Raw genomic sequence first — 12,775 nt, 5'->3', positions numbered from 1 at the left:
CTCTACATCCACCCAGTTTACGTCAGGAAGGGAAGCCAGTGTATTTCCTCCCCTTCTCTATCTAAAGGAAGTGCCAAAATAAGCATCAGCAGCGGAGCACCCAGGCTTGGACACCTTTCACACGGGCCACTCGAAGGGAGACGTTTAAGGAGTTCACAGCTGCAGAATCGCCATGAAGTCCGTCAGGGTTTTTGCTGTCCTGCTTCTAGCATCTGCCCATGTCTTCACACAAGGTAGGGCGATCATTCACAATGGCTACAGCTTGATCACATGCTGATAGAAGTCTTCAGCACTCTTTAATAGTTAGCAACAACCTTGTTTCTGTGATTTATAGTAAAACTAAACGTAGTAGGCTTTCTATCAAGATGACCGCCTCCATAGTTGTGTTCTGTTTTGGTTTGAGCACTGGTTAATGGTTCTTCCCTTTAACCCATGCGTTTCCCCCTTGGTGTGTGCAATGATAAAGATCACAGCGATGGTCAAAAGTCACTTACGTTACTTTAAGGACATCCACTCAGACTATTTTTGCTTATCCAAGGGACATAAACTTGGAGCACATTTTTATGTGATTGTGTTTCTATGCCTCCAAATCTTAACGGAGACCTTCAAACTAACAAGTCTGACAATTTGTTTCTGATTTTTGCGAGTGAACAGATGTTAGATACAAGTCAGAACCTCTGGCATGAAAAGCACCAGAGTGCCACATGGCTACTGACTTGTTTTTTTTTTTTTCATTCTGCAGAAACAAAAGAACTTGAAAGCTTGTCTGTGCCGAGCAGATAGGTGATCTAACAGCAGATAGGCAGTGAGAACCAAACCGCCCCCTCTATCACAGAGACAGCAGATTATTGTCCTGAGCCTGACAGATCCCAGGTGACAGCCAATCTTCTTCCAAGGTTTAAGCGGTAAACAAGCTGGAGGAAACGCCCACGCCTGGGCCATTAGAATTATCTGTGTGAGATTTTGTTCCGCGACACATAAGGAAAAGTAATGAAGTGTGGGCCTGGTAGGATCCGAAACTCTCTGATGCTGGCAAATCTTTAGCTTTTGATCTTTAAACTTGCTTGAAATACTTGAGGCTTGACTTGGATTTGTTTACATGATTAAAGGACTGAAAAGGCCACGATGCGTCGCAAACAATTTACACATACTTAACATTTAACTTTACCTCGATTTACTAGCAGGAACTTAAACAACTCTCTGAATGATCCAACATACCGAAGACTCGCCTCGTACTCTTCCTTTAACAACTCAATGACCTGACTTGAGACTTGCCTTAAATACTTTAGAGTTATGTCTGGCAGGGAGACTTGATTTTCCTTCCTGACCAGATTCATGAAAAACAGTCTGATCTTTGTGCGGTCAGAGCAGAAACGTCCTGTTAGCCATCAAGCAGCTGGACTGCAGTGAAATGCACTGAATGAAATCGTGATCGACAGCAGGAAGCTTAACACGGGTCGGGGAGCAACAATTGTATATGTCTGGGACAGGATGCAGCTTCACACTGCTGCGACACTTGGGGCAGAGGATATCCACCTCGACATGCCGTAATCTCCTTCTCTATCTAGACTTTTCACCCCCTGTCTGACATGTTTGACCCTCGGTCGTCTCAGAAGCTGGCCTTTAAAGTAGCGCCAAACAGCCACGACGCAGGATGGCGGTCAGAGCTTGTAAAGCAAGCCTGTGACTCAGTGAGCAAAACTGGGCATAAATATCTTTACAGTTTCAACCAAGGATACACAAGTAATAACTTACTGTAATAACAAAAAGGAAATATTAACCATTTCCTTTCTCAGTTGAGTATTTTTAAAAAGGTTTGTGCACATTGGAAAAGAACAGCAACATGTCACTTAAGTTTTGTGACTTGTAACGATGACAAGTGAATTCATTGTTGGCGGCACGGTGTTCAGCAGAGACAAAGAATACCATCGCTTCCGTCACTTCCTCGATCGGAAGTGACGGAAGCGACTTCAGATGGAGCCAAAGAATTCCATTCCCATGAGTAATTATGAGAAATGCAGGGTTACCAAAGCAACCACAACCCAAAATCTTCAATGGAGACCATACAGGTGGACAATATAAGCTGTAGCCACTGCTGCACCACCCGTTAGTCAGTAAAATCCTGCTGTGAAACCTCAAGCTGAGCATTTCTGCTGGAGCCATCTTTCTGTTTCATACCCTGACGTGGCGAGTGAGGGCCTGATCTGATGGTGAAACCAAAGACTGTACATAAAAGATAGACATACCTTCCAGCGGATGCAGAAATACCTTAAATCTGGATCGCAGAGAACAATCCAACCAAAGAAGGCACTCAGGGACGTTACAAGACAGACATGCAGACAAAGATTTTGAGTTTTTAGATGCAATGAGTTCAACAGTGAGCTGGTGTCGGTTGTAGATTTTCTCTGGATAGATAACAAAGTGTGTTAATCTCTCTTGTAACCTCTCCACAATCACATATATCTTTAAATAACCACCAAAAGACTTTTATGTGGATCTAATCAAATCATTTTCCTTAACTTCCTTCATGATTTCTTCATACCACACAGAAAATGAGTCAAACCAAACCTCAACCACAACAAAAGCACCAGGACCGGCAACAGTTCCAACAATAACAACAAAAACGACAACAGCAAAGGCAATAACAGCAGCACCTCCCTCTCCTCCTACAGATACGACCACATCTCCTCTGGATAGTGAGTGTTTCTTAAAGCCCTCTTCCAAATTTCTTTGCATTTCACTTTGCTTTATTGTCCTGTTTCATGGAATTTACATGCATCTCCTGAGCACGAAAACGGTTTCTCAAAGCTCACCTTAAAACCATTTTTAGGACACACCTGTAGATGTAGAAGCACGGTTTGTGACCTTAAACTGCATACTGGAGTACTTGTAAAGACATTTAAAATACGGTGGATTTAAAGGTAATAAATAATATACTGTAGTAAAGGGGGGGAAAAAGGGACAAGATGGTGTGCTTTTAAAAACAAGCTAGTTTGGGCTAAAGACTGCTTGTTTATTTTATCGTCAAGCTCCAACAGATTTTCCTACAAACCTTCATTACATTCTGTTTTCTAGGAGACACGCCTAAAGCCAATACTACGTTACCTACTACTACTACTGCTGCTGCTGCTGCTGCTGCTACATCCACATCCGCCCAGAATGACTCTTTGACTACTGAACTAGTGAACAAGACAAGCATTGGAAGTAAGGCTCTGTATAATTTTATATGACATATGTGGTTTGTTGAAGGGTTTCTACATGTGCTTTAGTACAGAGACGATTTAAATGAACTTCATTTTGCATTCAGAAATAAAGTGTAACAATGTATATGGAAGGCAGTTTGACATAGATACTTTTAACATATTTCATGAGGTTTTTTCTTTTTTATCAGCCCCCACTAATGTCTCTCAGAGTGAGCATTCTGATGGCCAAAGCAGAGCAGGTCAAGGTAAGTGTGGCACGTGTGAGCTCCTCAGTGATAGGCATAGGTTTCTTCACTTGTTTTCTGAACAAGTTGTGATGTGTCATATCGTGTCGTGTTGTGTTATATGTAGTGCCGACGTAGGACAGTTTTTCCAATTTCATTGTACTACTGTACTATGTATGACTGTGCAATGACAATAAAGAGTTATCTTATCTTATCTTATCTTATCTTATCTTAACAGATGAGACCGATCCTGACCAGGACTTAGGTACACAATAAAATAAAATGTGATCATGCGATTTTTTTTAAAGCATTAAAAACACATCAAACAACTAAAACAGTTTGTTTTTCAAATGAAACAACGCTGCTCTTTACTGTCCACAGGTACCACTCCTCCTGCCCCAGGTACAGTACTGTTTGTATCGACATGATTGTTTGCCTCCCTCTCTTTCTTTTTCCTTCTGTGCTCTCTTCTCTTATTGATAACCATCCTTCAGCACGTCCTTGTTGAAAATGTTGAAATTAAAAGAAATCCCCAAACAGCTCCACACATTATAATTGAAACCAGAACCGTCTTTGAGTAAAAAAAAAAAAATTTAGTTAATTTATGAAATATATAAATAAATAATGAATTTAAATGTGACAGGACAACAAAACACCACTGACTCTCAAAGCAGATCTTCAAGGACATCATCACCTCCCACTAAAGGAACCCCTCAGGAGAACAGTCCCGGTAAGTGATCCTGTGTACAGTGAGCTAAACGTGAGGTCATGAATGGACATCCCAACCGTGTTTAATCAAATCAAAATGTGTGTCGTTGAAAGGTTCTCAGGCGGGTCAAACAGAGGAGAAATCAGCAGGTAACAAAGCTAATCAGTCTGACTTTGCGCACCAGCGATGCAGCAGCTGCAGCCTCTCACAGCTGAATCTGTACGGAGGACCAAAGCTGCCAATAAAAATATAGACACTAAATAAATGGTATATGATTAAACGCTAGCAACAAGTAAATGTAGATATTCATTCATTCATTTCATTTTCACTGAGTCATATTGAATGATCTTGATATGTAACTCTTCTGGTCCTCCATATGATTGACTTGTAATCTAGAGATGAAGATGAATGCATAGACTGTGAGTATCGTTTGTTAAATAAAAACCTTGAACTTGAAAGCACAAAAAGCTTCAGAGCAAAGAAAAAAAAAGGAAAACAGAAAACTAGTGTCCTACTGGGGATTACGCTATCAGCAACACCGCAAGCAATTTGGGATTCCTGATTACATATATCTGATGTGTGGGCAAAAAAATACACAGTAATTACTGAGATTCCCATTTGCCCAGCCCACTGACTCTGCCACCTCAGAGGGCTGAATCATTCCACTGCGGGGCTCCAAAACCTTTAAAATAGCCCAATCCAATAAAATCTTGTTTTAAAAAAGGTCACATATTATGTTGACAGACTTTAAAACATTTTTTTTTTTACTTTTTAATGATTTGGGGGATAAAACTCTGCACTGCAATGCAGAGTCCATGTAGAAGGGCCGTTAAAGGTCGAAAGTCCAAACTGCGTGGTTCTGCAGCTGCTACATCACTGCTCTGCCCTTTGGTTAGACGCAAATGTGGAAGACGCACGTCACACCAGATGGATACTGATGGCCGTGTCCTTCGTGTTCCCCTCCCCCAGATAAAAAGCTGTGGTGGCTTGTGTTGCCCGCCATCCTGGCCGCAGCTGCTATCGCCATCGTCCTCAAATTCAAATCCAAGAAAGTCCACAACCCCACAGGTACATGCTCTGCCAGGACGCCCATGCACGAGTGCTTACACTGGGATTTATGATTTGAAAAATTATTTTAATTCAAACAAGCATGTGTGCTTATCATTGCCTTCTGTTGTCTTCTGCTGAACAGAAACCGTCGACACTGGAACTGAGAAGTGAGTTTGATATTAAAAGATCAGACAGATTATGCCATTTTCAGGGTGTGTGAAGAAAAGCCAAACATTTATCTCTTTAAAACCCTTCACAGCGCATCTTTCCAGAGAGCTGAGAACAGCAAGGATGGCGTCATGCTCCTCGGAGTTAAATCATCAGGAAGAGAAGAGAACGGTGAGCCGCCTTCCCTCTATTTCCTGCAGCGGGTTCCTCCCGACTTCCCTCTGTTTGCGCATTCTTCCATCACTTGGTGAAACTGTTTCTCCAGACACCGAATTTCAATTATCCCAGGGAAGTGCTGGGCTTTTAATATCCTCATTGTACTGTATGGGCTTCAGGGGCTTTAGCTAGGCAGCAGAAGGTGTTTCCTGTGATTTCGCGCCCCCCGCCCTCAAACAAGCAGCAGGGCTTGAAAGATAGGGACATCCTAACATAAACGCAGATTATTTTGGACGCGACCTATTGTGCACTGAGTAAATGTCAGCGTGGCCCCACATGCTACGGAGGCGTGCGTGCGTAAAGGCACGAGCACATCCACGGGCGCGCATGTCAAGCATAGTTTGCGCACACACCCTAAGTTACCCCTTCACCCCACCTACTATAAAACACAAGTTGGCCAACGAATGCAATGCCTTCCTTCCCAGTCAGGCCTGCATGCCTTTGGCAGGGAAATGGAATAACGCTTCAGGAATTCTGATGAGGAAAAAAAAGAAGGGTTTGTTTTGTTGCAGGCTGCTGGAGCGGAGCTTTAAAACAGCAAACGCAATAAGATGAAAATCACAATTTAACGGCCTTTTTGACTTTTCAGGTTGGAAAATCAGTTTTATGAATTGCTCCTGTTCTTTTGTGTGTTTCAGCTGAAGCCAGATAAGAAGAGTCACCATCGCCGCCCACACACTGATGGTCTGAGAAAGCTGTTTCGATCCTAGGTCTCCTTTTTTTAAGCTGTAATGAAATATTTTTTAAAAAAAAATTTTTTAAATAAAAGATGCTTTCAAGTGTGATTCTGTATGCAGAGAGCAGTTTTATGAAGTAGGGCGTGTGACTGCGATGATAAATCTTAAAACAAATGAACTTGATCTCAAAAGTAAGGACTGCAAAGCTCATCTAAAGAAGCTGACACGCCACCTATTAAATGACAGTGGTGACTTATTATTTATGCAGCCTTTATTTGCACTCGGTGCAAACTACTGCCGCAAACATGTTTCCTGTGTAGTGACCCCAGATCCTTCACGTTAGTCTTATCATACGCTTTATAACTCTGTAATCATCCTTTCGTTACCTTCTTATCTGCCATTTAATTTTTACTTGCCTTGAGCCATTTTGCTAATTATGAAGGTTTGGGGTTTGTTTGATGTGCGCTAGATATTTGCTGTTAGGACGACTTGTTTGCGCGTGTAACAACATAGGAATTTGCTGCAACAGAGGGTCTGTTAAATGTTTTTGTGGGGTTTTCTTCTACAAATGTTGCACCAAAGCACACATAACTAAAGCAGATGCAAAAGGCTGTTTGGATTTATAGACACTGGAACTACTTTATGCTTTGTGGCTGGAATTTGTCATCATCAATTTCCTCAATAAATCACTAGAAAATGTCTTTTTTGTGCTGCCCTGTTTTTTAACATATACATATGCATCTTCTGATAGATCTGAAATAGCATATAGGAGATGTGCTAAATGGATAATTTAATCATTAAAATAAATTAAAAGTTCTAATTTATTGTATTTGATTGTGGTTCTTTGTGAGCGAGCTGTAGGACACCAATGGTGTGAGTTAAGTGATTCACCACTAGAGGGAGCCAACAGGTAACTACAGAATGAAAGAGCAAAGAAATGTTTTTGGCTGCTGTTTATTGCAGCCAGGTTCCAAAGAGGTTGTTGACAGTGGAGTGAGATATAAGCAACGATAGTCAAACACACCTCTCAGCTGCTTCTTCTTCATATTTCCACGCAGTGCGTAACAAATAAGTTCAAGAGCCTCCCTCCCAGATGGTGTTTTGAGTATATAACATCAAACATAAAATCTCTCATGACCTTCATTTTGCTCTGATTCACACACTGCCCTGTTAGGTCTGACCGTGGCCTTCGTAAAATGAGACCGGGTGACAGCTTGGACTGTGGGCACGTTTCCATCAAAGACACGGCGAGCAGGTTGGCAGAAGACCCTCCACACACAAATAAAATGCGCTAACAGCTGTGGCCGGGGCTGTGACATTCAGGGCATCGTGGGGAGCTTTCTTCGCGCTCTCCTGCTCAGTGTGTTTGTCCCCCTTTTCGACCCCTTCTCCTCTCTTGACTCTAAATAATCAATATGTATCTTTGCCTGTTATTTTCTCCCACATGTTTTTGTTCCTGTTGTTACAAACCTGAATCCTTCTGTCTTTTTACATTTTAAGGCACAAGCCTTCTTAACTAAAAGTGCATGCTTTGCAGAATAGAAATGAACATAGCGGGCCTTCTTTAACTGCCATTTGAAACATTCACATTAACGTTGAGTCATTTTATTTTAAAAGCACATTTAATAACAGCAGCACTCGACCCAAAGCGCTTTACAGTCGATGCATTTAGAGGGGACAGTAAAACTGTGCATCTGAGGAAGTAACTGGCAAGGATTACAAAAACAGATGAATAAACTATCAACGCATCAAAGCTGTAAAAGTGTTTAAGAAAAGGTCGAGTTTACATTTACATCAGCTGTGGGACACGATCTGAGCTGAAGTAGGAGATTCATCCAAATCTGGAGGCAGACAGCTTTAAATCTGAGAAATGAATAAAGAAGTCTGACAGGAGCAGTTGTGATAATGACCTAAGTGACCTGGGGCAGAGAATAGTGCGAGCAGATCAGAAATGTAAACCACTAAAGCCTTTAAAAAGCTAGGAAGGGAGCGATGTGCTTTCTTTTCTTAGCAGCTGTTAAAAACCAAGCTGCTGGATTTCAGATCGTTTGAAGCCGTGAAATAGTTGAATGGGTGTCAGCCCCGGACACAGCGCTTCACAGATGACCAGCCAACAAGTTACAAAACCATGGACTGGGGATAAAAGTTGACTTTTTTAATATTGCTGAGATGTAAGCGATGCCTTTCAGAACATTTTTCATTTGTTAACTAAAACTGTTCAAGCTGCCTGTGAAAACAGAGATTTTGAGCTCACTGTGCAACACATAAAAGCCTTTTATGTTTGAATTTATAAAGTGATAAATTAAAGCCTTCGTGACCCACAGACTCTAAAGAATAGGTTTAACTTTTTTCTGTGTGTGTGTAAGTCCTTTTTTAAATGTACAACCAGCAAAACGCAGCTACACACCAATATGAACCCCGGCACATGCAACCTGCTTTCTCCTGAAATGCAACTCAGCAAAAAGCTTCTTGTTATTCAGTTTCCTAGCGGGGGCAACGAGGGGCACGTTTTACTGGATGGAGGCGAGTCCCAGATCGGCATACCACGTGTCCTCAAGGGGATAAGAGAAGGCTCATCTGAACCAGAATGGATTAGTAACCCGAGACCCGACACGTTTCATCTTTTGCTTCATTCAGGGAAACAGGAGTTGGGGAAAAATTATCAAGCGGATTCGGATTTGACTTGACTTACTGACAGGAGGTTAAGGTCGAACGCAGCAGTGCCTCACATTAGGGGCCTGCTCTCAGCTGTTTCAGTGGAGCAGATGTTTGACGCACAAAGCAAAACGAGCAGAAGTGGATGTGATCTTGTGCAGAAGTGCAAACGCACTGCACCTCCTGAGCTCAATTTCCGAGTGCTTAAGAAATGCTTGTGTTGTAGACACTGCACGAATCAGTTTGCTGCCCAGGCTACTGCAGCTAACTCCCACTGCTGCAAATTACAACAACGCCTGCAAGATAAGAACCAGAGCTTTGCAGGACAGGTCTCGGGCACAGTGTCTGGAATAAATCACACACAGTGTTCTCTTCATGGCAGATTTTCAATATGTCATGCAGCTGACACTCGAGATGATAGTCTTTAGAATATAGAAGTGTCTAGATTATTTTAAACTTTACTCGATGACCTGGATAAATATCTTTTCAAAGGAATTTCTTCTTGCTTGTAAATTTTAATTGCAGGGTGTAAAATGTTGATTGCTGGCTTTGAAACGATTAGATACAGAGTTTTATGTGCTGGACTGTGCCCTAATACTGATGATGTTAAGAGGCGCTGCATAAGAGCTGGGAAATTATTTTACTTCTACTTGTAATCTACCTAAAGTACAAGTACTCCTTATTCAGAGCCCCTGGCCCACTTCTACCCCTTAGACAGCTACTAACGACCTTGCATATTTTTCATAAATGTCAGTCCAAACCTCATTACCACCGCCTCCATAATGACAGCTCTTTCTGTCCTTGCTGTGTTTTTGACACATGTGAACTTTACCAAAGTCCTTGCTTACCTAACACTTGTCAGTATATTTCTGCATCTACAAAAGCAGCAACATTAAAGAATGTGACTTTTTTTCCAGGGCATATCTAGTTCCCCCCATGTGACCGGTGGAAAACGCTTGGTCTCTCCGTCTCTCCCTCGCCCACTGGATTCCATTACCCTTTAGCCAGCAGAGCTGCTGGGGGTAAGAGGGTCAGATCCAGTTACTGGGAGAAAAACTCTGTTGAGACTGTGAGTGGTGAGAGATAAACCGCTGATGAACTGAACAACTGTGCTCGCCGCGTTGCCTGCCAAATGTATACACACAATACAGTAAGACAAGACATTTTTGGCTCAGCGGCTCTATAGTCAAAGGGCTTCCTCCTGCCTCACAATCCTGAAATTCACATTTTGATCTGGTTTAAAAGAATATCTGGGGAAATGTTTGCACACTTTACTCATAACTGTACTTTTGGGAAGTGAAACCCACTCAGACTTCGTCTACTGATCTTCTGTGTTAGGATGAATGTCTTTCATACGGCAGTGTGTCCTTTTGATGAGGACATTGTGCACTCTGTGTTTGGGGTGAGGTTCACAAAAATTGGATTTGAGATGAAAAAGGGATTTATTTTCAGCTTTTGCCTCAAATTTTCTAGATAGTACCGTTGTGTCAATACAGCTAATAAAATTATGAATAAAGTTACTTAAAAAAAAATCTGTTTTTAAAGGGCCCACATGAGAATCTGGGACTGTTGTGGAGGGCCACCAGAATAAGTTCACAAAGAGATAAACTTGATACTGAACAGTAATGAGTTCAGCTTATTGGTGCAGTCCCAGTCTATCAAGTGACACATTGGGAATATTAATTAACCACCCCTTCTTTAAAGTGTGTAGTTTAACTTTTATTTTTTTCATGTGTTTACGTTTTCTTTATTCGTTTACCTTATTGATTACAAAAATATTTTGCGTTTTCTGATCAAACAGCAATATGAAAACTCACGTGGCTTGATTACATAGCTCGAGGTCTCTCTATAATAATAATGAAACAGTCATAGATAGCTTATTAACATTTGCTGGTGACCCATAATCTACCAAACAGGTGGCTGAAGCGTTGAGTGCATATTAAAACACGTTTCGGGCGAAGTTAACGCTTTAAAATGAATACAAAAACGTTACGGCGTGTTATCTTGCCCACGTAGCAACACAAGAAATCACCCCCAAGTATTGGTCAATGAATTAATTTAAATGCTATTTCGCAGCCAATCGGAAAGGAGCTGTGTCCCGCGTCCAGCGCCTGATTGGTCAAGCCCTCTGGTCAGCTGAGTAGACGAGGGTATAAATAACCCTCAGAAGTTTCACCCCGTTGCAGTACGTCTGACTGTCAGTGTGTGTGTGTTTCTATATCAATGTGTGTGTGCGCGAATTTATTCATGAGGAACCGTCTAAATTAAGTTATTTTGTATTAAATAATATTTAAGGTGAGTCGTTTAATGCTGCGAATGAGTGTCTTTTAAGCTAGCAGTTAAGAATTGAGGGGTTTAAGTTTTTATTTGTTTAGGTTTTTTTACGGCTTTTTGTCTTTTAGGTGCTACATTTTGAAAGTTTTAGCATCCTGAGGTAGCTACCTCAGTTAGTCATTTGTTTAAATATAGCTCAAACCATCCGCTTGGACTGACACAATGACGCTACTATTTTCAGGCAGCTTTTCTAAAACTACGGGAAAACGGCCGACTCCAGGAGAAACAGGCTATCACCTTGGTTGCTACGAGCACGTTAAAGCCCAAAAGCAGCGAGTGTGTTTCAGAATTGGCGGATAGAAGATATGACCACGGTTGCATTGATGCAGGTGAGCTTACTAGTGTTTTCTTTTTGTTTGTGTAGCTAACCTGCTAGATGCTGGATACTTCTAGTTGTGCGCTTGTTTATCCCTGTGTGGTGCATGGCTGCAGCAGTGGGGAGGAGGAGGGGGCGGGTACAGATGAAGTCATCCCTTCAGTTTGTTTGCGAAACAGCAGCCCACGATTGAAGGCAAGTCTGAGGCTGTCTTTCTCTGCACATTGCTACAAGATTGTGCTGCAGAAACATGATATTTTGTGGGTGTGCAGCTCAGACTCTTGAGATGGTATTTCGTTTTTAAGGGACTGTTGACACATTCACACAAGGCAGCTGAAAAGCATACAAACACAGACCCATTCCTTTAGTCATTGGTGGAGTTGAAATCTTGTGATTTGTCCCAGTTGACCTAATAAAATACCTTTCAATTTTACTGCAGCTGATATGATTAAGTCAGGATTATCTGACCTTTAAATGTTTATCTTGCCTTGTTTTCCCAGGACTGGACGTCTGGTTAGACTGCTTAGATGAGACCCAGAGGACTGCAGAAGCCACTGAGGACAGAACCTGTCAGCAGCTGGCAAAGATGTTTGAAAACTGCCTTTCGCGGGCTAAGAAGACAACGCTACACTGCTCCTCTGTGCTGGTACCAGAGAAGCTAACGCGGAGAATAGCGCGTGAAGTCCTGCGGCTGGCATCTTGCGAGCCCTGCGGTCTGCGCGGCTCTGTTCTCTACGTCCACCTGGAGTTGGACAAGGGATGCAAGCAGCTCGAACGCATCGTGTACGATGCCACCGTGGTGCCTACATTTGAGCTGACTCTTGTTTTTAAGCAGGATGGCACCGCCTGGCCCAGCCTGCGGGACTTTCTTTTTATGGGAACCTGCTTTGCGCCGACCTTTAGGCACGCACTTAAACTGAGTCCAGGTTTCCGTCTCGTTAAGAAAAAACTGTACTCCTCCTCGGCAGGTACCGTGATTGAGGAGTGCTGAACTTTTGTAGGGATTGGGGATTTGGATATTGGGTTTCCTGTTGGGAAATGCACTTCTGCCCAAATGTAAATGACACTCCAGTGGTGTCACGTTTTCTACAGTGTTTTTGTACAGCGCAGTGTTAACTATTAGCCAGTCAGCTTTGGATGTAAAGCCAGAAGCTTGTGCATCAGAAAGCCTGATTGTTCTCATTCAAGTCTTTTTTTTTTTTTCTTTTTTTTTTTTTTAAAAT

At 42.1% G+C, this 12,775-nt stretch overlaps 2 protein-coding genes across 2 annotated transcripts; both read left to right on the top strand.

Annotated features, from left to right (window-relative positions):
- On the top strand, positions 1–6,948 carry LOC308405804 (uncharacterized protein). Its single transcript, XM_080896549.1, has 12 exons — positions 1–233; positions 2,550–2,696; positions 3,076–3,204; positions 3,392–3,448; positions 3,666–3,692; positions 3,809–3,829; positions 4,071–4,157; positions 4,250–4,285; positions 5,106–5,204; positions 5,329–5,353; positions 5,446–5,525; positions 6,209–6,948. The coding sequence occupies exons 1-12, from the start codon at positions 173–175 to the stop codon at positions 6,220–6,222; spliced, it is 783 nt and encodes a 260-aa protein (XP_080752675.1). The 5' UTR covers positions 1–172; the 3' UTR covers positions 6,223–6,948.
- Positions 6,949–11,402: 4,454 nt separating this feature from the next.
- Positions 11,403–12,775, top strand: LOC308395671 (DNA damage-inducible transcript 4-like protein; the record flags this gene model as incomplete). The annotated part of the gene is made up of 2 exons (XM_080880588.1): positions 11,403–11,565; positions 12,053–12,775. Coding segments are annotated over 2 exons (654 nt in total), but the record flags the coding sequence as incomplete, so codon positions are not given.

This window comes from Rhamphochromis sp. 'chilingali', assembly GCF_963969265.1.
Source record: "Rhamphochromis sp. 'chilingali' genome assembly, chromosome: 1".
NCBI lineage: Eukaryota > Metazoa > Chordata > Actinopteri > Cichliformes > Cichlidae > Rhamphochromis > Rhamphochromis sp. 'chilingali'.
Note: the sequence above shows the minus strand (reverse complement) of the source record. Positions and strands in the feature narration are given on the sequence as shown.